General features: G+C 43.1%; 1 protein-coding gene and 1 long non-coding RNA gene across 5 annotated transcripts in view; one reads left to right on the plus strand and one right to left on the minus strand.

Moving 5' to 3' along the window:
* Nucleotides 1-26962, plus strand: part of rab36 (RAB36, member RAS oncogene family) — an 86459-nt gene that overhangs the window by 25535 nt on the left and 33962 nt on the right. The window contains exons 1-2 of one of the 2 annotated variants that reach the window (XM_069933659.1): nucleotides 15203-15263; nucleotides 19044-19135. In XM_069933659.1, coding sequence (XP_069789760.1) covers nucleotides 15228-15263; nucleotides 19044-19135 — 128 coding nt within the window. In that variant the 5' untranslated portion in view covers nucleotides 15203-15227. Of the gene's footprint in view, nucleotides 1-15202; nucleotides 15264-19043; nucleotides 19136-26962 lie in introns of those variants that run through there. The other variant, XM_069933658.1, reaches the window with a different exon arrangement.
* LOC138761471 (uncharacterized) lies at nucleotides 7617-23596 on the minus strand. 3 transcript variants are annotated; one of them, XR_011356337.1, is made up of 3 exons: nucleotides 23434-23596; nucleotides 9057-9182; nucleotides 7617-7843 (listed from the first exon to the last, which is right to left on the minus strand). It is a non-coding gene; the product is annotated as an uncharacterized lncRNA (long non-coding RNA). The 3 variants fall into 3 exon arrangements; XR_011356334.1 differs by lacking the exon at nucleotides 23434-23596 and adding an exon at nucleotides 17408-17713; XR_011356336.1 differs by lacking the exon at nucleotides 23434-23596 and adding an exon at nucleotides 15660-17395.

The following is a 26962-nucleotide window of genomic DNA, read 5'->3' on the forward strand; positions in this document are numbered from 1 at the left end:
CATGGAGTTTAACCTCCATTTATATGTTCTTGGTGGGATGTCCTCCAGTTCTATTGCTAATAATTGGGGTGCATGATCTGATAATAGTCTAGCTTTATATTCAGTTTTTCTAACTCTCGCTTGAATATGGGCTGACAACAAAAACATATCAATCCTTGAGTATGTTTATGCCTACTTGAATAATATGAGTATTCCTTCTCTCTTGGGTGCTGCCTCCTCCATATATCCATAAGTTTCATTTCCTGCATTGATTTAACCATAAATTTGGCCACTTTATTCTTTTTACTAGTCTTTTGTCCAGTTTTATCCAACATTGGATCCAAATTAAAGTTAAAATCCCCTCCTATCAATATATTTCCGTTTGTAGCTACAATCTTCAAAAAAAATCTTGCATAAACTTTTGATCCTCCTCATGAAGTACATATATATTGAGCAAATTCCAAAATTCTGAATATATCTGACACTTTATCATTACATACCTCCCTGCTGGATCTATTATTTCCTCCTCTATTTTGATTGGTACAATTTTTATTGATTAATATAGCTACACCTCTAGCTGTTGAATTATATGATGGTGCCACTACGTGCCCTACCCATTCTCTCTTTAATTTGTCATGTTCCACTTCAGTTAGATGCATTTCCTGTACAAATGCTATGTCCATATTTTTCTTTTTTCAGTAAATTTAATAGCCTCTTCCTTTTAATTTGGTTATGTATTCCATTAATGTTTATAGTCATATAGTTCAACGTGGCCATCTCATATCCTGTTTACACCTCATTTCCGCTTCCTCACTACCACCATCCCCCTTTTCCCAATTTTCGTCTCTCAGTTTTCCCTTTTTAAACTCAATGTATGACAACACATTTAAAACATAAAATACTCCATCAACTCCCACATCCAATATTCCCTTAACCCCAAATAACCCCCCTCCTCTCTGAGTTGCCCCTTATCCCTTGCTGGGCAACCACAACTCCCCTTTCCATTTGGATCGCGAACCTGCTCGCAAGAGTCAACTGATTTCGCAGTGACGGTTATTTTCTCCCCCCCCAACCCCCTCCAGAAAACACTTTTTTTTTAACACATATAACAAAGTTCTCCCTTTTTTCCCCCTTACTTCCTTCCTTCCCTTCTCTTTCCCTTCTTTAGTTCTTTACATATACATTGTTTTTACATCTTTATACATATTTTATTGCTGTTCTTCATTCTTATTACATCTCTTCATCTCTCCTTCTGTCCTGCAAGTATTCTGCAAATTCTTGTGCTTCCTCTGGATCCGAGAGCAGTCTGTTTTGCTCCCCGTTTATAAATATTTTAAACACAGCTGGATGTCTTAACATGAATTTATAACTTTTTTTCCATAGGATCGATTTTGCTGTATTAAACTCCTTCCTCCTCTTTAAGAGTTCAAAACTTATGTCTGGGTAAAAAAATATTTTTTGACTCTTGTATTCCAATGGTTTATTGTCTTCTCTAATTTTATTCCTTTCCCGCTCCAGTATATTTTCTCTTGTCGTATATCTCAAAACTTTTACTAAAACTATCTTGGTTTTTGATGTGTCTGTGGTTTTGGAGCTAGTGTTCTGTGTGCCCTTTCTATTTCCATTCCTTCCTGCATTTCTTTCATTCCCAGGACCTTTGGAATCCATTCTTTTATAAATTCCTTCATACCTGTGCCTTCTTCATCTTCCTTTAGGCCCACTATTTTTATGTTGTTTCGCCTACTATAATTTTCCAACATATTAATTTTCTGAGCTAACAACTCTTGTGTCTCTTTAATTTTTTTTTTATCACTTTCTTCCAATTTTCCTCTTGTCGTTTACTTCCATTTCTACAGCCGTTTCTCATTCTTCCACATTTTCTACTCTTTTCCCTATTTCTGTGTGGCTGGTGGAGGCCCCGGTCCGGGCAGAAGCTAGGGGGAGGCGGTGGCCCTGGCCACGCAGAGCGAAACAGGCGGAGGCCCCAGTCTGGGCAGAAAGAAGGAGGCGGCGGCCCCGGTCCGGGCACAGGGAAGGCAGCGGCGGCCTCGGCCCCGGACAGGGCAGAGGGTAGGCGGCAGCGGCCCCGATCCGGGCAAAAGCGAGGGGGAGGTGGCGGCCCCGGCCTCAGTAGAGTGAGGCAGGCGGAGCCCCGGTCCGGGCAGAAGTGAGGGGGAGACGGTGGCCCCGGCCTCGGCAGAGTGAAGCAGGCGGAGGCCCCGAAAATCAGGCGGAAGCCAACATGTTGGATTGACCTAGGAGGGGAGGCAGGCCTCTCCAGCCCGGGTAAGAAACCTGCTTAGGAGAAGGCCACTCTGATATAAAACCTATGACCCAAGGACCTCGCTGCCACGTCGCAGCTTGCTTGGCCACGGCACACGAACCATGGGTGTAAAGGGTGGGGCCAGTACTGCGCACACTGCACTCCACCTAAAAGCTCATTTGCGCAGGCCCGAGGACATGTCAACATCCTCCCCCTCAAAAGATGCTCACAAACTCAAGCTAGCATGCTGGAACATCAGAACCATGCTAGACAAGGCTGACAGCCACCGACCTGAACGTCAGTCTGCCCTCATCGCACATGAACTCCTCAGACTTGACATCGACATAGCCGCTCTCAATGAAGACTGCCTTGCAGATGTAGGCAGCCTCCAAGAACGCGGCGCGGGCTACACACTCTACTGGTCTGGCAAGCCTATGGATGAACGACGGCTATCTGGTGTACGCTTCATGGTCAAGAACTCCATTGCCTCCAAACTCGAAAACCTCCTGACAGGCCACTTGGACCGGATCATGTCCATGCGACTCCCCCTTCAAAACAAGCGTCGCATCACCCTCATCAGTGTCTATGCTCCAACCCTCCAGGCGGAACCAGCAGAAAAGGACAAGTTCTACACTGATCTGCACAACCTCATTCAACGCACCCCTACAGCCGACAAGGTTGTCATCCTTGGTGACTTCAATGCTCGCATCGGCAAAGACTCAGAAACCTGGCCAGGAATCCTGGGCAAGCATGGTGTCGGCAAGTGCAACGACAACGGGTGCCTCCTGTTGGAGCTCTGCGCAGAACAGCGGCTTGTCATTACAAACATCCTTTTTCAGCAGAAGGACAGCCTGAAGACTACCTGGATGCATCCCCGATCCAAACACTGGCACCTCCTGGACTACGTCCTAGTGCGAGAAAGAGACAAACGAGATGTACTCCACACCAGGGTCATGCCCAGCGCGGAATGCCACACTGACCACCGGCTTGTTCGCTGCAAGCTCAACCTTCACTTCAAGCCAAAGTCCAGGAACAGTAAAGACCCCAGAAAGAGGTTCAATGTTGGAAAATTGCAGTCAGACGAAGTGAGAGGAAAATTCCAGGCAAACCTCAAAGCAAAGCTCAAGAATGCAATCTGCCTCATGGACTCATTCCCTGAAACCCTCTAGGATCAGCTGAAGACTGCCATACTGCAATCCACTGAAGAGGTACTGGGCTTCTCCTCCAGAAAAAACAAGGACTGGTTCGACGAAAACAACCAGGAAATCCAGGAACTGCTGGCAAAGAAGCGAGCTGTCCACCAGGCTCACCTTGCAAAGCCATCCTGGCCAGAGAAGAAACGAGCCTTCCGTCGCGCATGCAGCCATCTTCAGCGCAAACTCCGGGAGATCCAAAATGAGTGGTGAACTAGCCTCGCCAAACGAACCCAGCTCAGCGCAGACATTGGCGACTTCAGGAGTTTTTACGAGGCTCTAAAGGCTGTGTACGGCCCCTCACCTCAAGTCCAAAGCCCACTGTGCAGCTCAGACGGCAAAGTCCTCCTCAGCGACAAGATCTCCATCCTCAACCGATGGTCAGAACACTTCCAATCTCTTTGCAGTGCCAACCGCTCAGTCCAAGAATCCGCCCTGCTCCAGCTCCCTCAACAGCCCTTAAGGGTAGAGCTGAATGAGGTCCTTACCCGGGAAGAGACATATAAGGCAATTGAACAACTGAAAAGTAGCAAAGCAGCAGGTATGGATGGAATCCCCCCAGAGGTCTGGAAGGCTGGCGGCAAAACTCTGCATGCCAAACTGCATGAGTTTTTCAAGCTCTGCTGGGACCAAGGAAAGCTGCCTAAGGACCTTCGTGATGCCATCATCATCACCCTGTACAAAAACAAAGACGAGAAATCAGACTGCTCAAACTACAGGGGAATCACGCTGCTCTCCATTGCAGGCAAAATCTTTGCTAGGATTCTCCTGAATAGAATAATACCTAATGTGGCTGAAAATGTTCTCCCAGAATCACAGTGCAGCTTTCCCGCAAACAGAGGAACTACTGACATGGTCTTTGCCCTCAGACAGCTCCAAGAAAAGTGCAGAAAACAAAACAAAGGACTCCACATCACCTTTGTTGACCTCACCAAAGCCTTCGACACCGTGAGTAGGAAAGGGCTTTGGCAAATACTAAAGTGCCTCCGATGCACCCCAAAGTTCCTCAACATGGTTATCCAACTGCACGAAAACCAACAAGGTCGGGTCAGATACAGCAATGAGCTCTCTGAACCCTTCTCCATTAGCAATGGCGTGAAACAAGGCTGCGTTCTCTCACCGACCCTCTTTTCAATCTTCTTCAGCATGATGCTGAAACAAGCCATGAAAGACCTCAACAATGAAGATGCTGTTTACATCCGGTACTGCACGGATGGCAGTCTCTTCAATCTGAGGCGCCTGCAAGCTCACACCAAGACACAAGAGCAACTTGTCCGTGAACTACTCTTTGCAGACGATGCTGCCTTAGTTGCCCATTCAGAGCCAGCTCTTCAGCGCTTGACATCCTGTTTTGCGGAAACTGCCAAAATGTTTGGCCTGGAAGTCAGCCTGAAGAAAACTCAGGTCCTCCATCAGCCAGCTCCCCACCATGACTACCAGCCCCCCCACATCTCCATCGCGCACACAAAACTCAAAACGGTCAACCAGTTTACCTATCTCGGCTACACCATTTCATCGGATGCAAGGATCGACAACGAGATAGACAACAGACTCGCAAAGGCAAATAGCGCCTTTGGAAGACTACACAAAAGAGTCTAGAAAAACAACCAACTGAAAAACTGAAAAACCTCACAAAGATTAGCGTATACAGATCCATTGCCATACCCAAACTCTTGTTCGGCTCTGAATCATGGGTCCTCTACCGGCATCACCTACAGCTCCTAGAACGCTTCCACCAGCGTTGTCTCCGCTCCATCCTCAACATTCATTGGAGCGACTTCATCACCAAGATCTAAGTACTCGAGATGGCAGAGGCTGACAGCATCGAATCCACGCTGCTGAAGATCCAACTGCGCTGGGTAGGTCACGTCTCCAGAATGGAGGACCATCGCCTTCCCAAGATCGTGTTATATGGCGAGCTCTCCACTGGCCACCGAGAGAGAGGTGCACCAAAAAAGAGGTACAAGAACTCCCTAAAGAAATCTCTTGGTGCCTGCTACATTGACCACCGCCAGTGGGCTGATATCGCCTCAAACCGTGCATCTTGGCACCTCACAGTTCGGCGGGCAGCAACCTCCTTTGAAGAAGACCACAGAGCCCACCTCACTGACAAAAGACAAAGGAGGAAAGACCCAACACCCAACCCCAACCAACCAATTTTTTCCCTTGCAACCGCTGCAACCATGGCTGACTGTCCCGCATCGGTCTTGTCAGCCACAAACGAGGCTGCAGCTGACGTGCACATTACCCCTCCATTAATCTTCGTCCGCGAAGCCAAGCCAAAGAAGAAGTTCTAATCTTTGCATTTTATCTTCTGTTCTTTTCATTTTTCTTTTAATTGCACTAAATTCTAATGAAAACCATTCTTTTAATGCTCTCATTTGTTCTTCAAAATATCTTTATCTATAAATTGTCCATCTGTTTTACCTTCTATCTCTCTGTGAAGATCTTGGTCTTCTTCCTCCTCTCTGTGTCTACCTGTGTTTGTGTCTTCTTCTCTTTGTATCTCTGTCTCTTCTGATTTTTCTGATGAGCAGCTTGTCTCACTTTGTTGGGTCTCTTCTTGCTTGGCCTCTTGCTGTTTGATCTCTTCTGAACTGCTCATCTGTTGAGCCTCCTGCTGCTGCTCCTCTTCCCTTTCACCCCTCTGACTTTTTTTCTCACCTGGTACTTCACTCCCTCTCCTTCCGCTTTCCTCATCTTCCAGCTGAGAACCCTGGTGTCGGGCATCCCTCAGCTGGTCGCACCGTGGTTGCCCACTCCTTGGCTGAGCCCCCCTCCTGTCGGTGTTTTCTTTCACCTTAGATTGCACACTTTTGTTTGGCTCAGAGAGCCATTTTTGCAGTCCACCAGTTGGGGGGTTGCGACTCTGCGGGGCCATCACCAACCTTGGAGATCGGGTGCTGTTCTCCACCACGGCTTCCTGTTCTTTCATGCAGGTAAAGCCTTCTCCTTTCTTTTCTGGTGTCTTCTTTTTTTCCTGTTGTTTTTACTTTTTCCTTCTGAGGTGCCATTTTCTTTCTCTTCTCTGCTACTTTATCTTTTATTTCTTATATTTTGTATTGATTGAACTTTGTCTTTTCTTAACTTTTTTTCTTCTTTTCTGGAGAGGGCTGGTTTTACCCTACCGGGTACTCCATCACGTGACTCCTTCCTGGTTTTCCTTTGCTGAAGTTAATAATCATCTCCTTGGTTTTGGAGACATTAAGTGCAAGGTTGTTGTTGGTGCAGCCAAATTTTCAATCTCCCTCCTGCATGCTGACTCGTCATTTTTCATCGGCAAAATTTGTTGATGCTGTTATTGTTGTACTGAGCCACACAATCATAGGAGTAAAGTGAATAAAGCACATGACTAAGAATGTAGCCCTGTGGTGCTCAGGACTGATGGAGATTGTGGAAACTGTTGGCAAAGCAAACAAGTTCAATTTGTAGGGAAATCAGGATGTGGCCTTGTGGGAGGGGGGAGTGCGGATTGGTGCCAGAGCAGCGTTGCAAACCTGGTTTGAGCCCATGGGCTGGAACTATTTCAGGGAGGTGGCCACCTACACTGATCATGTAAACATTGAGGAGTACACGAGCTCATTGACTAGATACATCAATAAGTGCATTGAGGACGTCACTGAGATCAAATGCTTCACAAGCAGAGCTAACCAGAAAATATAGTTTGATGCATAGGTACGGGCCTTCTCAGAGCTCATGATGCTGGCTTCAGGACAGGGGATAGGATGGCACTAGAATCAGCCTGGGCTGAACTCTTCTCTGCAAACTGGAAAGCAAAGCGTGGGTCTCCACAGAGGATCCACTGACAGCTGTGCAACACCGGCGACACAAGGCGCATGGGGCAAGGGGTCAAGCTGCAAAGCATAGTATGACTAGAATAGAATGAGAGTATTCACTAAGAGATTATGGCATATCAAGAAGTTGTTGGGTTATAAATCACACAAACTGTGAAGGACAGAATAATTGCGAAGGACAGAAGTAGCAAAAACATTAGATTGTCAATAAATAGTAAAAATATGTAAAAATGCATATGGGCATCTATCTAAAGTACTATAAAGCTTTTCAAGGATGCTGTGTACTTTGAGTGGGGTTCAATACAGACAATGAGTTACATTGTTTATTCTTTCCTTTTATGCCTCACTCCCACTCGTGTAAGTCAGTAAAGAAGAGATTGTACACTCTTTGGTTATGCATTTGTGTATTTTATTATAGCGTGGGTTGACTTCAACATTGGCGAAGTTGGTAGGATCTCGCTGGGTACCTCCAAACTGAGTAAGTGGCCAATGGTGTTCAGGAGGCCAAAAGGAGAAATAAAGGCACCTTCAGATCCCTTGTGTCTAACCCCTACATTGGCCTCCAGGAGCACTATGGTCCTTCGTCTGAGGTAGACCTGGTTCCCTGCCAAGATCTGAAAAAGAACCAGAAAACACAAGAAGAAAGCATACAGTTAGTAAACATTTGGTGATATATACTGTTGATCAGTGGTTCTCAATCTTTTTCTTTCCACTCATATCCCACTTTAAGTATTCCCTGTCCCATAGGTGCACGGTTAGTAAACATTTGGTGATATATACTGTAGATCAGTGATTCTCTATCTTTTTCTTTCCACTCACATCCCACTTTAAGTATTCCCTGTCCCATAGGTGCACTGTAATTAGTAATTGCTTTTGCAATTGTTTTGTATGATCTATTCATGAAATGATAGATTACAACATAGATTATATAGATTTGCTTTATTTGCTTCTTTCCCTTTTATAAATTTCAGCAGCAAGATAGGATTAAAAAAAATATTTTTATGGAAAAATACTAGTGTGTTAAAGAAACTGTTTTCTTTTGGTAGTGCACCTGAAAAACGTGAGAACCAAGGCCATGCTGTTCTTGAAATTCAAGATACATGTTTTGCTGAAGTCTGTAGATTACAGGGCATGTGAACAGTCGCGAACAGGGTGCAGAATGGGAAGGTAAACCATATTCTAGAGACTAAGAATAAAAGGAGGGAATGTAAAGGATTATGGGAAGGGGATTTGTGCTGTGGTAAGTTAGACTCACAAAGAGTTAATGGCTTAGTAGATTAGGCATCCTACAGCTGCAAAGCATAGTATGACTAGAATGGGATGGGAATATTAAGTAAGAAATATGACTTATCAAGATGATGCTGGGAAATTTTCCGGATTGTAAATTACAGAAACTGCAAAGGACAGAAGTAGCAAAAATGTTAGATAGCTAATAGTAAAAAACATGTGAAACTCCACATAGGCATCTGTCTAAAGAACTATATCAGATGTACAAGGATGCTGAGTACTTTGAGTGGGGTTCAGTGCAGAGAATGAGTTACATTGTATATTCTTTCCTTTTATCCCCTCACTCCCACTAGCCTAAGATAATAAAGAAGTGATTGTACACTCCTTGGTTCTGCATTTGTTTTATTACAGCGCGGGTCGACTTCATCAAGGCAGACTGAACATCTTCTATGCATGGTTTGATGAGAACAACAGGATAATGCCAAAGGAAGTTCCATTCCACCTGAAGAATGGGCCCCCTGCGTAGCTGTGGCCGAAGTGAGGAGAACTCTATCCAAGGTGAACCCACACAAGGCAGTAGAACCAGACAACATGCTGTACCTGTTCAGGTACTGAAAGACTGCATAGACCAATTGAGGGAGGTCTTCTTCACAGCCATCTTCAACACTTCACTGGAGCAGTCCCATCTTTCCTGCAGGGTTCAAGACAGCCACCATCATCTGGTACCTTAGAGGGTGACAATAACAGGTCTTAATGACTATCACCCTGTGGCACTAACCTCCATAATTATTAAATATTTTGAGCATTTGGTTATGGAACGCATCAAAGCACACCTTCCAGAGATGCTGGACCCATTTTAATTCGCCAATAGAAGAAACCATTCCACAGACAATGCTATAGCCTTGTTGCTTCACTTTGTCCTGGCCCACCTGGAGAACGAAGCCTCATACACCAGGCTGCTATTCATTGACGTGCTCTTTGTTGAATGCGATCATTCCCCAGTGGCTGGTGGAGAAACTACCCTCGCTGGGACTCAACGCCCCTCTCTGTAATTGGATCCTGGACTTCCTAACAGAAAGACTACAATCTGTCCAGGTCGGTAGCAGAATATCGAGGACTGTCACACTGAGCGCCGGTGCACCTCAGGGCTGTGCTTTCAGCCGCTCCTGTTTACGTTACTGACCCACGACTGCATCGCCAGACCCAGCTCGAACAGTGTCATCAAGATTGCAGATGACCCACAGTCGTCGGCCTCATCACCAACAATGAAGAGGAAAATCTTGTGAAACGATGCGAGAGAAACAACCTGAGTCTCAATGTGGCCAAGATGAAGGAGATCATCGTGGACTTAAGGAGGACCAGGAACAACCACCCTCTACTACATATTAACAACTCTGTAGTATAGAGAGTCCAAGTTCCTTTGAATTCACTTTACTAGTGACCAATCGTGGACACTCAACATCTCCTCACTTGTTCAGGAAGGTGCATCATCGACTGCACTTCCTGCGAAAACTGAAGTAGATAAGGCTTCAGTCATAGTTCTATAGGAGCTCTAATGAGAGCGTCCTGGCTGACTGCGTCACAGTGTTGATACAGTTGCTGCAGAGAAGGTCAACCCAGAGTACTGTAAAAGTGGCAGAGTGACTCACTAGAGTTTTCCTCCCCCTCATCAATGAGATCTAGTGTGATTATTGTCTGAAGATGGCATGCAAAATCATTGAGGATCCCTCCTATCCTGCAGATAGCATCTTTCAGTTGCTCCGTCGGTGAAGAGATACAGGAGTATCAAGGCCAGCACCAATGAGGAATTACTTCTCACAGGCAATGAGAATGCTGAACAACCAAAGAAACATACGAGACTCCCATATGAACAAAACAATGTTTATTTATTGATTTGTATAAATGAAATGCTTGTCGTGCATAGAGGACCAAAGAACCCTGCTTTGTCAGGTTGTACTTGTACAATCAGATGACAGTAAACTTGACTGGACTTGACTGAGAGGAGGTAATCTTAGCAATTCTCACTGATTGTGGTCTGGAAGTGAGGAAATCGAAGATCCAATTACACAGTGGCTTGTTGAGTCCCAGGTCTTGGAGTTTGGTGATCAGTTTTGAGGAGATGATGGTGTTAAATGCCGAACTGTAGTCGATAAAGAGCATCTTGATTTGCTGTCTAGGTATTCCAGAGCTTTGTGTACAGCCAGTGAGATGGCATCCACCATAGACCTGTTGTTACGATAGGTGAACTGGAATGTATCCATTTTGACACTCAGACAGGAGCTGATATGGTTCAATATCAGTCTTTCAAGATACTACTAGTATCTACTACTACTATGCTACTAGTCGATAGTCATTAAGGCATGATTGACGCCTGATGGAAATAGGTGGGTACCATGCCCTGCCAGAATGAGATGTTGAAGATATCTGTGAATACATTAGTAAGTAGGTCAGCACAGATTTTCAATATTCAGCTGGGTACTCCATCCAGACTGGATGCTTTCCTTGGATTCACTCTCCTGAAGGCAGCATGCACATCAACCTGGGGTACAGACAGAGTGTGATCATCAGGGAACTTTGGACTGTGGAGGGGTGGTTCTTCTCTGCTACTGTGGTCAAATTGAGTGTAGAGGCATTGAGTTCCTCTGGGAGTGATGCTTTGCCATCTGCTACTTCAGATTTGGTTTTGTAGCAGGTTATATCATTTAAGTCCTCCCACAGCTGTCGAATGTCTTTCGTTGTTTCATTTTCATCCAGCATCGCCTGGGAGATAGCTTTTCATAGGTCATAACTGCTCCTGTATTGATCTGGTTCTCCGAACTTAAATAACTGTGATATGGCTCTCAGCAGGTTCCAGATTTCACTGCATATTCAATTTGGTGGGGACACACTCGTCCACAGCTTTTTTGATAGTCTGTCAGCTCTGGTGTAATTGTTCAGATCCTCAGCTGAGTGTCCCTCAGCTGGTAGTTGAAAGACCTTTTGTCCAGACCATTGTGCTGCTGAGTGTAGTTATAAATTGAGTCTGCACACTCTCAATAAACTAACTTCATATAGTCAGGTCTGATATTTCCCATGTTGATCTCAAGTCTTTCTGAGTAGGATCCGCAAATGAAGAAATAAACTTGCATTTATGTGTTTTTTTTTCATGCATATTGACATAAAGCAAATCATGATGAAAGCCTTGTTATCCGGCACTTGCTTGACTTAACAAATTCTGGTTTAATAAGAATTAGCCTGCAAGTTCCCTCTGTATGCCCCAATATTGTCTTGGGAGCTCCCTTAGCCACACCATGAAATCCTGGTTAGTGGAGCATGCTGGTTTGGGAAGAGTTGAATAACCAAGCTTTCATTATAGTGGCTAACTCTCAAGTTCAATTGCATTTAAATTTGCAACCGAGGCAAAGGTGAAAACTTACTCATTTTAAACCCAACTGTTCCGAAGCTAATTAAAAGACTTTTTTTTAAACTTTATTTAAAATTTTATGACATGAATAAAATAAAAATTACATTTAAAGAAATAATAAAAAATAAGAAAATAAAAATTAGAATACTACATCATTAAACTATACAAATTAACCCCCCCAATAATTATAACACAACATTAATCATCTAATTTAAAATTAGTCCAAACCTCCCCCCCAAAATAAAGAGTGAAGATTTAATTAACAATGTTGTAAATAAAATAGAAAAAACCCCACTTACAAAAAAGGATAAAACTTAACAACAAAAAAAATTACTAACAACAAAAAAAAACAATACTAAAATAATACCCTTAAACATATATTTAAATCAAACATAATACATGTATTTAACAAATGAAATCCACTTTAAAACTAAGTTCAAATATTAAAATCATATATTAACCACATATCTGTTATACAAAAAATCATAATTAATAATACTTAAATACAGAATTTCCATTAATACCAAGTTTCCTTTATAATTCTTCGAGTGAACAAAAACATCCCTTAGAAAAACAATCAGATAAACTTTTTATTCCCTTCCCCTCCCCTTATATAAAAAAAAGAAAAAAAAGTTCAAACTCTTATAAAATTCTCCATATTCTTCATTTATAACATCTTCAAAATTCTCTATCGAAATTAACTTAATTTTATTAAACTCTTCTCCCTCAATGTATTTGTACTTAATTTTCTTCTTTTTCTTCTTATCACCTTTCCCCTCATCTTCCTCTTCATCTAATTCAACATCCTCAATTTTTGACTTATCTTCTGTGACATCATCCTCTTAAAAAAGAAAGAAAAAAGAAAAAAAAACCCCAAAAAAAGAGAAAAAAAGGAGAGAAAAAAACCTCCGAATTCCCTCTCAATTACAATCAGAAAACAAAGAGTTTAAAAAAAATTATTTATTTCAAAAAAAATAATTAAAAAAAACCTTCACTTCTTAACCCAAAAATTAAAAAGAAAAAAAAACAGGTCACAGGTCACAACTACCTCCTCCTGTTTAAACCGCCCAAAGCGGTAACTCCCCCAAAATATTGGGTGTGAGATAACTCACAGGTAGCTGATGACTTCTGGAAACTAGTGCCCACCCAGTTCCCTCTCCCAACTCCCATTTCATTAAACTATCATCATTATTTAAACTCTTCTCAAAAAAAAAGATAAAATATTTATTTTTTTAAATCAACGTTACCACTTCAGTCACCATTGCTTCCATTTCTTTTAAAAATCTGGATACCACCTTACATCTCTACTCTCTTTGGAGACCTTGAAGGACTACATCGTTCCTGAAACTGCATGATTGGTAGAGACTGAGCAAAGTCCATAACCTCTTTAGGATTGTCAAAGAACTTTGGCTAATTTCCATCCTAAAAAATCTTCAGTACCACAGAATACCTGAATGTTGCCTTATGTCTTTTTTTCCACAACCGTTCTTTCACAGAATTAAATTCGCGTCGTTGAAACATAATTTCTTGACTCAAATCTTGATAGAAGAAAACAGGATTATTCTGAACCATCAAAGGAGATCTATTTTGCTGAGCATTTCTAATAGCCATACGTAAAATTGTCTCTCTGTCACAATAGTTTAAACAACGGATCAAAACAGATCTTGGATTCTGTCCTGAAAAAGATTTTCTTCTTAAAACTCTATAAGCACGTTCCAGTATTAAACCTTCAGGGAATTTATCCTGTCCTAACACTCGTGGAATCCATTCAGTAAAATTTTTTCTTGGATCTGGTCCTTCTATGCCTTCTGGCAAACCAACAATTTTCACGTTGTTCCGTCTAGATTGATTCTCCAAATAATCAACCTTTTTTGCTAAATTTTTATCTTGGATCTGCAATGTTTCAATTATTCTATTTTCATCTTGCAGTTGATCCTGTGCATCGACTAAACCTTGATCACACATTTCAAATCTTTCAATGGTTTCAAGCTTAAAAGCTCCATTAATGACTTCCGCCATCACATTAATCTTGGAAATAAGCAGGTTCACAAAATTAGCTAAGTGACTCGATACAGAATATATCTTATCTTCAAGATCCTTAACAGACATTTCAACAGAAGTAGATTCAGGCATAATGGGGTCTTGCTGTTCCTTAGAGACCACAGAATCTTCTGTCCCTTCCCTTAATTTAGTATCTTTTCTAGCAGTTTGACTTCATATAAAAATCCCTCTCAAAGTCCCCCAGCAATGCCAGGAGACTGAAGATCAGAGTTATCTTTAAGCCAAATCTCTTTAATCATCTTCACTGGATGTCTGGAAAAACCGTTGTAATTGAAGATGCATTTTGCAGCGCCACCACTGTAGCAGTCGAATGACAGCTCTTTAACTCTCCAGCTGGTGGCGCCCCAGCTGATTCAACTGTCAAAGTCTGAGTAACAGCACTCACAGTGGCCGTTGTGTGAAATACTGGCACCCGTCCAGCTCTTTGGTCTGAAAGCTGTTGAATGCGACCTTCAAAGAGCCTCACTGGCTTAAAACAGAGTTTCAATGCCGAACTCTGTATGTCTTCCTCTGGATCCATTCTACGCTGAGTCCTGGCTTCTTGTAAACAAGTAGGCTCAGATAATTTCGTAAAATGTAGTCTTTTAACAGTCTGTTGATGTTTTCTTTTACCTTTTGTTTTGCATATAAACCATTAGGCACTAATTCAACACCTCTTATTATTTATAAACTTTTAAAAGAACTTTAACGGGCACTTAAAGAAAAAACAATAAATCAGAGTCAGGAGAGGTCTGGAAGGCACGTCTGTTCCCTACGCCATCTTGCCACGCCCCCCGCTAATTAAAAGACTTGACTGGCAAGGAGCATTGAAAATGATCAGTTACTACTACCCCATTCATTTTTACACATATTTCAGATTTGTTCTCTTAAGTGGCTTGTTCCTAAGAATGTCCATTTGTGATTTTTTCTGAGCCATTAGATGGATGTCTACACAGAATGGAAAAGCGAGAAGTTGGGAGTCAGTTCAGGCTCTCCAACCCTTCTTCTTAAAGTTTACTCATGGAATGGCTTCTCTTCAATATTTTTATTGGTTTCATCAAGTAAATGTTACATAGATACATAATAATAAAGTATTAAGAAATCACATATTGTGGCAGTATGAGTAGTGGAAGAAACACAACCACCACGTTGAGGGTCCTTAACGACAGTTTTTATTCAAATTCAGCACCCCCCTATAAGGGCAGCATGAGCTCAGTCACTTGGTGCATTGTGACACCATAATCGCTGCCCAGGGTGCGCGCTTTAAGGAATGCTGGAGTCAGAGAGAAACCTCTGATGATGCCATTTCCCCATGGGTGCCCCACCAGATGGCGATGCAAGCGGGGCTGGTTCACCATGAGGATGTGCGTTGCCACACAACCCCCCCCCCCCACCCCCAGAACTGGCTACGCATCCTGTCACTTTTCCCGGCGCTTGTGCGCAGACGTTTGCACCGGCTGTGACAAGTCCAGATGGGTTGCCTTCAGGCGATCCACCGTAAAAAGTTCCTCTCTCCCCCCCAACGTCCAGGGTGAAGGTTCTGCCGGACCAGTGCAAGACTTTGTATGGCCCCTTGTACAGTACACCTTGTGGTCCCCTCCACATGAAAACAAACTGGGCTGAGTCGAGCTCTTTGGGGAAATGAAACGGTTGGGTGCTATGGTGTGCCGGTGGTGGGGGAGCTAGGGAGGCCAGTCGCCAGTCCGCCAGCAGGTTTTTGTCAGTGGCCGTGATGCCAGGGTCTGAGCCGAAAAACTCACCCGGCAGGGAAAGTGGTGCGCCATAAACCACTTCCATTGCTGAAGCCTGCAGGTCCTCCTTAGGTACTGTCCTAATCCCGAGGAGGACCCAAGGTAGTTCGTCCACCCAGTCTGGTCCAGAGAGCCTGGCCATAAACGATGCCTTCAGGTGCCTGTGGAACCTCTCCACCTACCCGTTGGACTGCGGGTGGTATGCTGTGGTGTGGTGGAGCTTGACCCCCATGAGCTTTGCCATCTGAGTCCACAGGGCAGATGTGAACTGCACCCCTCTGTCGCTAGTGATGTGCGCCGGGACTCCAAAACGGGCGATCTATTGGCTGACCAGAGACCTAGCACACGTCTCCGTGGAAGCCTCCTTAATCGGATCGGCCTCCAACCACCTTGTGGCCCGATCCACCACCGTGAGGTGGTAACGAGCCTCCTTGGACACCAGCAGTGGCCTGACGACATCATCGTGGATGTGTTGGAATCTGCGAACCATCGGGTCAAAGTTCTGGATGGGGTCTTGAGTGTGTCACTGGACCTTGGAGGTCTGGCACCTGATACAGTTCCTGGCCAGTTCTGCCACCTCCTTCTTCAGCCCACACCACACAAACCACTCCGCAACCATCCGCACAGTTGTTTTTACAGCTGGGTGAATGAGATCATGGATCAGATTGAAGACCTTCGCCCTCCAGTGCGGCGGGATCACCAGGCGCGCACGGCATGCCTGTTGAAACGTCGCAGAGCAATGTCACCCGGACATCCTTGAGTTTGAGGCCCAAGATGGCGGTCTGCAAGGCCTGCATCTCCGCATCTTTCGTCTGTGCCTGAGCCAGTTGCTCGTAATCCAGGCCGGGCACAAGAGTGTGGATGGCTGGACAGGAGAGCGCATCCGCCACTACATTGTCCTTGCTGGCCCTGTGTCGGATGTCGGTCGTGAACTTAAACACATACGAGAGGTGGCGCTGCTGTCTGGCGGACCACGGATCCTTGGCTATCGCCAGTGCTTGAGTGAGGGGCTTGTAATCCATGAAGGCTGTGAACGGCCCTTGAGGAAGTAGCGGAAATGGTAGATGGCCAAATACAGCACCAGGAGCTCCTGGTCGAAGGCGCTGTATTTGAGCTCCGGTGGGCGCAGGTACTTGCTGAAAAAGGCCAGTGGGGGCCATTGTCCATTGAGCTACTGTTCCAGAATCTGCCCCCCCCCCAACTGCCATAGCTGAGGAGTCCACAGAGAGCGCTGTGTGCGCCTCCAGCCGCAGGTGCGCCAGCAGCATGGCGCATGAAAGCCCTGTCTGCCTCCTCTGACCACGATAAAGTATTTTCTTTGGTAGCCATGAGTGCGAACGATGGGTGCATGGTGCGTGCGGCTCCGAGCATGAAACGATGGTAAAAGTTCACCATCCCCACAAACTCTTGAAGGCCTTTCAGGGTGGAAGGTTTGGGGAATCATTGAACAGCCACTACCCCAGCCACTGAAGTGGTGTGCCCCAGGAACTGGAGGGACTCCTTGCCGAACTGGCATTTGGCCGCATTGACCGTGAGGCCGAAGTCCGCCAGCCGGGCAAAATGTGTGCGGAGGTGGGGTTTGTGTTTGTGATGGTTGCGACTGGCAATGAGAATATTGTCCAGGTAAATGAACACAAACTCCAGGTCTTTTCCATCCATGTCCATGAGGCGCTGGAACATTTGGGCTGCGTTCTTCAGACCGAAGGGCATACACAGGAACTCAAAGAGGCCAAAAGAGGTGATAATGGCCATCTTACCCACGTCGTCTGGATGCACCAGGATCTGATGGTATCCCCGCAAGAGGTCCACTTTGGAGAAGACCCGTGCATCGTCGAAGTTGGCAGAGAAGTCCTGTATGTGGGACACCTGGTTCCTGTCGGGTTGCATAGTTCAACCGACGGTAGTCCCCGCATGGTCTCCACCGTTAAAGCTTGATGGAGACAGCTTTAACCTCTGCTGAATCCATGGTGTTTTAAGTCCAGAAAAACGTCTGGGCTCGTCGGGGTCACCACTGTGGCTGTGTGAGCAGAGGAAGAAACACAGCCACCACGTTGAGGGTCGTTAACGACTTTTTATTCAAATTCAGCACGCCCCTATAAGGGCAGCATGAGCTCAGTCACCTGGTGCATTGTGACATCATAATTGCTGCCCAGGGTGCATGCTGGAAGGGATGCTGGAGTCAGAAAGAAACCTCTGATGACGCCATTTCCCCTTGGCTGCCCCACCAGGTGGCGATACAAGCGGGGCCGATTCGCCAAGAGGATGTGCACCGCCATACAATAATAATAAAAATAGTGTTGAGACCAACGTTACATTGAAAATAAGTTTTAAAACGCCCCTTTCCCCCCAAAATACTATTCGAGTGGAATGACTTCTGACATAGGCAGGAGTGAATTTTCAGCCAGTTCTTTGAGGAATTCTGATAGATGAGAGCAATCCATTTTCAGTTTTCAAAATGTCAAAATCCACTCTTATACAAAATTGGATGATTATTTTGCAACACAATCATTTGATTACATTTGTAACTTGCATAGGAATTGAAAATATGTTTCAGTGTGGAATTTTATCGTTCAAAGTGCAATCTATGAATAAGTACAGCTCTGAAAGCTAATTATAAAAGATAAAAAGTTAAAGTAGTTCAAATCAATTCAAGTGTCCAATTTTCCTTCTGCATTTGCATACGATGTGGCATATTTAATACTACTGACCAGGGATTAACTTTAATAAAATGTAGTTTGCAGTAAATTACCATTGCTGCCTGTCACCATTTAATGCTGCCAACTAGAGAGAGGCAATTAAATCTTCAGGATTCAACACAACCATGTAATTTCCACACCAAGGCCCTTGACATACAGTCATTGTGCTGAAATTAGATGAATATCATAAATAGTAAGGAACCAGAATACATCAAGGATATAACGTAACCCCATCCTCTTCAAGGAGGTGGTGTTATAATTGAATAAACCATCTCAGTTGACCACTGTTAGTTATGATTATGAGTTTCACAAGGACAAAATATATGTTTGCTTTGCCATTAAAGATATAAATCGATCTTCATATACTGCCCTACGCTATTTGGTATTCAACCTCAAGATATGAAAGAGGATAATGAGTCCATCTTTCTTGTTTGAAGACTTTGGCATGAGAGGCATGGAATTCTTTTTGCTTGTCCGAGCACTGACTTTATGAAAAATTATCATGAGGGTTTGTGGAAAAAATTGAGTTCAGATTGCATCAGTAATACCAGTATGCTCGCAAGGATTGGCTAGTGTTTGAGATAATCTTCTGAATATAGGTCCACTTGTTGAAAAAAATCTAATTAAACACATAACTGCCTGTTCCTTCCTTGACATGACACAATGCAGCAGTAATCAATTTTCAATCTTATTGCAGTGTTATAGACCAGAGGCCTGTCTCCAGCTTAAAGACAATTTCCACGTTGATGTTAAGTGTGTCTGCAAAGGACGACAAACCAGAACTGCTGGGTAAGCAATTTGAGACCTGTGGTGAAGGATATCTGGCACGAATCCAAATTAGATCACTTAATTAAGAGATAAGATTCCTTCTGTGGCCTGACTTTTAATTAAAAATATCTAATTGATCAATTTTAAACACTGCTTGAGAAACTCAGTGTTATAAGCCCAGAGGACTCCAAAACCCAACAGCAATAGATTTTCACCAAGGCAAATGGTTACTTCAACAAAAGTTGCTTTTAGTCATCTTTAAACATGAAAACAGAATCACACTTTAACTTGTTACTATTGACTTAACTAACCTAACTTAACCCCCTTCTAATTCTAAGCGGACGTGTATGTAATGTATGTGTAAGTTCAGAAAAGTTCTTTGATTCATAGTCCAATCTCACTTCTCATTCCTTCAAGTTCACTGATTGCAGGCAATTCTTATACTATGCACAGAATTTAACATTTATAAAGTTCTCTAGGCTTTGGTGCTTGAAAGGTAAATGGCTACCGCTCAGGAAGGTTCTTGTTGGTTTACAGAGAGAGATTTGTTCTTCCAGGACATCCACAACTGATTCCTTTTCAATCAGCCACTTCAGTGTTTTACCAAAGAAACTTGCCCCCTCAGAGTTCTCCAGATGATAACCTCTTTCTTTCAGGTCACCACAGAATTCCTTTTTGTTTCCCTTATTTCAAGTGAAACATTAGACAGCCACAAGGGCTTTGACCAGGCTGAACTAAGACTCGCAACCCATCTTCCAAATGGGGCTTTCCCCAAGCTTGCCAGCTTGGGCTGTTCCAGTCCCAGTTGCTGCTGCTGACTGAAACTGTAAAACTAATCTCTCTCTTCTCTCTCTCTCTCTCTTTCTCTCTCTCTCTCTCTCTTTCTCTCTCTCTCTCTCTCTCTCTCTCTCAGAGAGAAAGCCTGTTTGTCTATCTCTGCTTGCAAAACCACATGACCCTCTTAGAACAGCAAATTCCCCTCCAGACAATCTGCGGCTCTGACAAATTATTTCATCTGTTGCCTTTTTGTAAGCAACAATTCATGAGTCAAGTATCTTGGGCACTCTCCAAAGCTTTTGCAAAGGCTGTAGGCCCCAACATGTCTGGCATGAGCAGAGCTCCAGTATTTTAAATAAGATCTGTTTTAAAGTGTTTGCATGTGACCTACACTAAAACCCTGCCCAAATTTATATCCCAAAACATATCTATATTCTGTCACAAAGCAGGTCAAGCAGCATTAGTGGGAGAAGAATGGTTGGCATTTCAAGATGAAGCCTTTCGTCAAGACTAGAGAGATGTTACAAGAAGCCAATGTAAAGACAACATGTGGGATTGGTGAACCAGTTGGAAATGAAATGTGGCAGATAGAAACAGAGGACTGGCAGATGACAATGGGAGAGAGAGCCAAGACAGGGAAATTAGACATACAGGATGGACTGGGTGATTAGAAAACAAAGATTTCCAATGCTAGAATCTGATAAGAGAATGGTGGTGATGAGGGGAGGGAAGAGTTGGGAAGAAGATGGGGAGGGGGAGGAGGGTGATCAAATTAGGAGGCAGGATAAGAATAGCTAGGGCTGGTTGGGAGTTACTAAGAAAGGGGACAATAAAGAAAGGGATGGGGAAAAGCAGAAGGGTCACAGAAGAAGAGAGAGGAGACTCACTCCCTGAAATTAAAAAAGTCCGATGTTCATACCATTGGACTAGATTGCCTAGGCGAAATATGAGGTATTGTTCTCGAGTTTACATTGGGCCTCACTCGAGCAAAGGTCCAGGACAGAGAGATGGGCCAGGCGAGATGAAATGGTATGCAACTGGGACCTTGGGATGGCAAAATAGACCCCAAAGTCTGTTTGGTCTCACCGATGTTTGAAGAGGCGCATGTGAACTTTTACCTCATGTGGAAGGATTATTTAGATCCCTGGATGGTGACGAGGAGGTGTAAGAACAAGTATTATAATTTCACTGGTTGTGGGAGAAAGTACTGGAGGTCACAAAGAAGTGGATGGGAAAGGATGAGCAGATGTGAAGAGAAGAAGAGAAAAGTGGTGTGGGCACCAGATCCAACTAGTGATGGTGGGGAGAGGGAGTGTGGGGCGATGAGAGAGCAGAAGAATCCAGTGAGAAAGATGGGGTGGAGGAGGATGTAACTAGAGGAGGCAGGATAAGAATAGGTAGGGGCTGAATAGGTGTCATTGACGAGGGAGTCTCAGAGAGACTGATCCCTACATAAGGCGAAAATAGGTGAGAAAGGGTAGATGTGTGTACTGCTGGGATCCATTTGCAGCTAGCAGAAATGATGGGGGATGATGTGCTGAATGCAGAGGATGCTGGTGTGAAAATGAGGACAAGAAGGGCCCTGTTCTCTTTGTGGGGAGACAGGATAAGAGCAGAGTTCCAGGATATGGAAAGAATGTGTGAGATGACACTATTCACCAGGTAGAGGGGAAGCTGAGTTACTTGATAAAGGAGGACATTTCAGATGTCCTGGAATCGATGGCCTCATATTTTTCCTTTCAACTTTATTCTCTTGCCTTCTCCTCATAACCTTTGACACTCTTACCATTGAAGAACCCATCAATCTCTGTTTTAATTAAACCCAATGACTTGGCCTACGCAGCCATCTGTGGCAATGAATTCCACAGATTCTCCACTCTCTGGCTGAAGAAGTGTCTCATCTCAGTTCTAAAGAAATATTCCTTTATACTGAAGCTGAACCCTCTGGTTCTAGTCACCCACTACTAGAAATACTTTCTCCACATCCACTCTAACTCATTGAATATTCAGTATGTTTCGATGAAATCACACTCATCCTTCTAAACAGGCCCAGAGGCATCAACACTCATCTTGAGAACAGATGCAGTGAATGCGGAAAAACTGGGAGAAAGGGATAGCATCATTTCAGGAGACCAGGTGGGAAAGGTATAGTCGAGGTAGTTGTGAGAGTCAGTGGGTTAACATAAGAAACAAAAGCAGGAGTTGGCCATCCGGCCCATTGAGCCTGCTGCACCATTCAGTAAAATTGTGGTTGATCTGATCATTGACTCAACTCCACCTACCTGCCTTTTCGCATATCCTTTAATTCCTTTTTTATGTATAAATATATCTAACTGAACCTTAAATATGTTTAATGAAGTAGCCTCAACTGCTTTTCTGGGCAGAGAATTCCAGATTCACTCCTCTGGGAAAAACAGTTTTTCCTTATCTCTATCTTAAATCTACTCCCCTGAATCTTGAGGCAATGTCCACTAGTTCTGGTCTCACCTATCAATGAAAACAATTTTCCTGCCTTTATCTTATCTATCCCTTTCATAATCTTATATGCTTCTATAAGATCTCTCATTCTTCTGAATTCGAGTGAGTATAATCCAAGGCAATTTAGTCTCTCCTTGTAGGTCAACCCCCTCATCTCCAAGATCAAGCTGGTGAACCTCCTTTGGACTGCCTCCAAGGCCAGTATATTCCTTTCTCAAGTATGGAGACCAGAATTGCACACAGTTCTCCAGGTGCAGCCTCACCAGGAAATTGTACAGTTGCAGCTTGACCTCCCTGCCTCAATTCCTCTAGCGATGAAGACTTTCTTAATAGCCTGTTTTACCTGCAATCCAACTTTTTGCGATTCATGCACAAGCACTCCCAAGTCCTTCTGCACAACAGCATGCTGCAGCCTTTCACCATTTCAATAATAATCTGCTCTTCTATTTTTCCTACCAAAGTGGATGACCTCACATTTATTAACATTGTACTCCATTTGCCAGACCTTTTTAAAAAGAGGCGTGACATTTGATGTTTTCCAATCTGCCGGGACGTGCCCTGAATCCAGAGAATTTTGATAAATGACTATCAATGCATGGACTATAATTCCCGCCATTTCTTTCAGTACCCAGAGATGCATCCCATCAGGACCAGGGGATTTGTCTGCCTTCAGTCCCATTTGTTTGCTCATTACTATCTCTTTTGTAACAATTATTTTATCAAGGCCCTCACTTCCCTTTGGATCCCTATCACCACTCTTTGGCATGCTGGACATGTCTTCCACTTATTACAAGATCAAACCAGCAACCACAAAGAAGGCATATCACACAGGGGTAAAGATGAACAATTACTTTATTAACAAAAATTCACCTTCAAACTTGAATTCAAAATTCCCCCCTTTTATAACAATGCCCACTGGTTACTATGCAAATTTCTATATCAGTGTAAAACTAATAAATTCCCCAGCCTTAATATAACATATGTAATTAAAGTCTAAGCTACACTTCCAAACAGCCCACAGAAAAACTTAGATTCAAAACAAACACAAAACACACAAGACTCACAAAGCATCGATCTCAACCGAAGCAAAGATCATAAACAAAATTCAGTTTGTTTGGTAAACTGAAGCCAAAAGATCTTTGAGAGAGAGAGAGCACAAAATTTGAAGTTGTCTTGTGTTGCTTGCAGAGAGAAGAACAACTGGTTTGGTCTGGATCCTTCTGGCTGCCTTCAGAATGTTCATCCTTTTTGAAATGTCCAATATTCTAAACTGTTCTCCAGACCATGAGTCATGCTCTGGGCCTTCTTCCACTCCACAGCACCCCCAGTGGTGGTTTATTGTCCAAGTCCAGAAATATTTAGATAATTTTCTGCACATGCTCAGTTGATCTCCCACTCTCTCAGCAGTCCACCTTCACCTTGGCTCCCTAAGGCAAATTGTCACTTTTTAACATAAACCACACAGCACATAGGCCAATACACAACACAGAACTCTGTAAAAACTCCCCTGCTAAAAAAAAATTGGGATCCACAAGAATATTTTTAATAATTAATGGAAGTATTACTTAATTAAAATAAAATAAACACTATTATTTTTACAATAAGTATGATTAGATTCATATCTACTCAGATTAACATCTTGACAAGCAATCTGCAATTACATTATCTGTCCCCTTTATGTGTGTAATAATTAAATCATACTCTTGTAATAGAAACCTCTAATTCAATAACCATCTGTTCTAATTTTTCATTTTAGACAGAAAAACTAATGGATTATGATCAGTATATATTATTAACGGTTTTTGAGCAGTACAAATATACACATCAAAATGTTGCAACACTAAAAAAAAGTGCTAATAACTCCTTCTCAATGGTTGAGTAATTTTGTTGATGGTCATTAAACTTTTTCGAGAAATACGAAATAGGATGTTCTACTCCATCACTGTCCTTCTTCTGTAACAGTAGAGCACCAACCGCTTCGTCACTAGCATCCATGGCTAAAAAGAATGGCTTTTAAAAGTTAGGGGACAAAAGTACTGGCTGATGGCATAAAATGGCCTTTAACTTCAGAAATGCTTCCTGGCATGCATCTGACCAGTTAAATTTTTCTTTCTTTGCAAGTAGTTTTGTTAATGGGAGTGCAATTTCTGCAGTTTTTACAAAATCTACAATAGTAGCCAATCATACCTAGGAATCTCCAAAGAGCTTTCTTATTACCAGGGATAGGGAACGCAGTGATAGCCAATACTTTCACTCCAACTGGTGTCACCTATCTCTGTCCAACCACATAACCCAGATAACTTACAGTGGCATGTCCAAACTCACTCTTGTGCAAATTCACTGTGAGGTGTGCTTCCACCAGTCTCTGAAATAACTGCTCTAATTCAAGCACATGTTCTTCCCATGTATCCATACTAATTACTAAATCATCGATATAGGCTCCTGTGTGCTCTAAATTACTGCATTAATCATTCCAAAAGGCATAACATTATACTCATACAATCCTGAAGGTGTAACAAATGCAGAAATCTCCCTGCCTTTCTCTGTCAAAGGAACACACCAGTATCCTTTTAAGAGATCAATCTTTGTAAGAAACTTAGCCTTCCCCGCCTTATCTATATAATCATCTATTCTGGGAATAGGAAACGTATCAGTCTTTGTCACCATGTTGACCTTTCGATAATCTGTACAAAACCTAACTGAGCCATCTGGCTTAGGCACCAGAACACGGTGAACTCCAATTTGAACTTGATTTTCGGATGATGTCATTTTTGAGCACATATTCCACCTCTTGATCCAACAATCTGCTCTTTTTCTGATTAACTCGGTAAGGATGCTGCTTAATTGGCTTAGCAATGCCGACCTCCACATCACGACAAGCCACAGAAGTTATTTTTGGAACATCTGGGAATATATCCTTAAATTTCATGTAATATCTTCATTTCTTCCCTTTCTGATTTAGTCAAATGCATTAACTTGGTATCTAAATTTTGCAAAACTATAGAATTTTCTAGCCTGGGGCTTATCACTTTCTGTGCTCCATGACCTTCCATGAAACTTATCTCCTCCTTACTTTCCTCTATAACTAGCACTAGGGTTGGAATCCTAGTCTCCTCAGTATTTTTCTCAAAGTAAGGATTAAGCACGTTCACATGACAGACCTGTGTCTCTCTTTGACGATCAGGCGCCTCAATGACATAGGTGACCTGGTTAATTTTTGATTTCACCTAGTATGGTCCTGAAAACTGAGCTCTCAAAGGGTTTGACTGCATTGGAAACAAAACCAATACTTTGTCGCCAGGTTTAATTTTTGCTTTTTGATCATATCGAATTTTCATTTTTCCTTGCCATCTCGCAAGCCTGATGTCATCTGTTTTTAAATTTGCAAACATAATCCAACAGATTTGTTTGTATATCATTATGTATCCACTGTTCCTTCAACAATAGTAATGGACCCCTGACTTCATGACCAAACACCAACTTAAATGGACTAAAGCCAAGAAACTCCTGAGTTACCTATCTAACAGCAAACAATAACAAATGGATTCCTTCATCCCAATCCTTATTATTTTCCACGCAATAAGCCCTCATCATATTTTTCACAGTTAAATGGAACCTTTCCAAGGCCCCTTGACTTTCAGGATGATAGGCAGATGACACAAATTGATGGGCTCCCAATTCATACACCACCCGTTAAAATATTCCAGACATAAAATTACTCCCTTGGTCCAAGTGAATTTCCCTTGGTAGGCCAAACAGTGTGAAAAATTTTAGCATGGCCTTCACAATTGTCTTTGCTTTAATGTTTCTCAGGGGAATAGCCTCTGGAAACCTTGAGTGTTAACAAATATTCACTTCCTGCTTTGGTTTTTGGCAATGGGCCAATACAATCCACTATCACTTTTGTGAAGGGCTCCCCGATAGCAGGGATGGGTTGTGAAGGTGCCACTAGTGGTCTTTGATTAGGCTTGCCCACCAGTTGACAAATGTGACAGGTTCAACAAAAGTTCACAACATCCTTTCTTAATTTCGGCCAATAAAACTGTTTCCTTATCTTTTCTACCATCTTTTTCACTCCACAATGACCTCCTAAAGGTGTACTATGAGCCAACTTTAATATTTCATTCCTGTAAGTTTTGGGAATTACAGCTTGCCTTACTACTGCCCAGTTTTCACTGGCAGATATCACTTGTGGTCTCCACTTTCTCAACAATATTCCATCTTGAACAAAGTAACCTATTGGCACAGTTTCAATTTCCTGGTTAGACAGAATCTTATCTCTTATCCCAGCAAGATCAGGATCATGCTTTTGTCTGGCTATTAATTCTTCTCTTGACAATAGCAAAGCTGGATCCTTAGGTTTGTCCTCAATGCTTGCCTCCACTACAGGATCATCACAGACTTTCTCTACCTCTACCTTTTTTCTAGACATGGCTCTAGTAATGGCACATGCAGGGTAGATTTCCAAATCCTTTTCGGACTCATAAACCAATGGCTTACTTGTGAGTTTCACTGCAGGTATGACTTTACCTTCTGCTAAATAATTTCCTAACAAAAGAGAAACTCCATCCACCGGCAGACTTGATTTTATCC

Source organism: Narcine bancroftii, chromosome 4 (genome assembly GCF_036971445.1).
Source record: "Narcine bancroftii isolate sNarBan1 chromosome 4, sNarBan1.hap1, whole genome shotgun sequence".
Lineage (NCBI taxonomy): Eukaryota > Metazoa > Chordata > Chondrichthyes > Torpediniformes > Narcinidae > Narcine > Narcine bancroftii.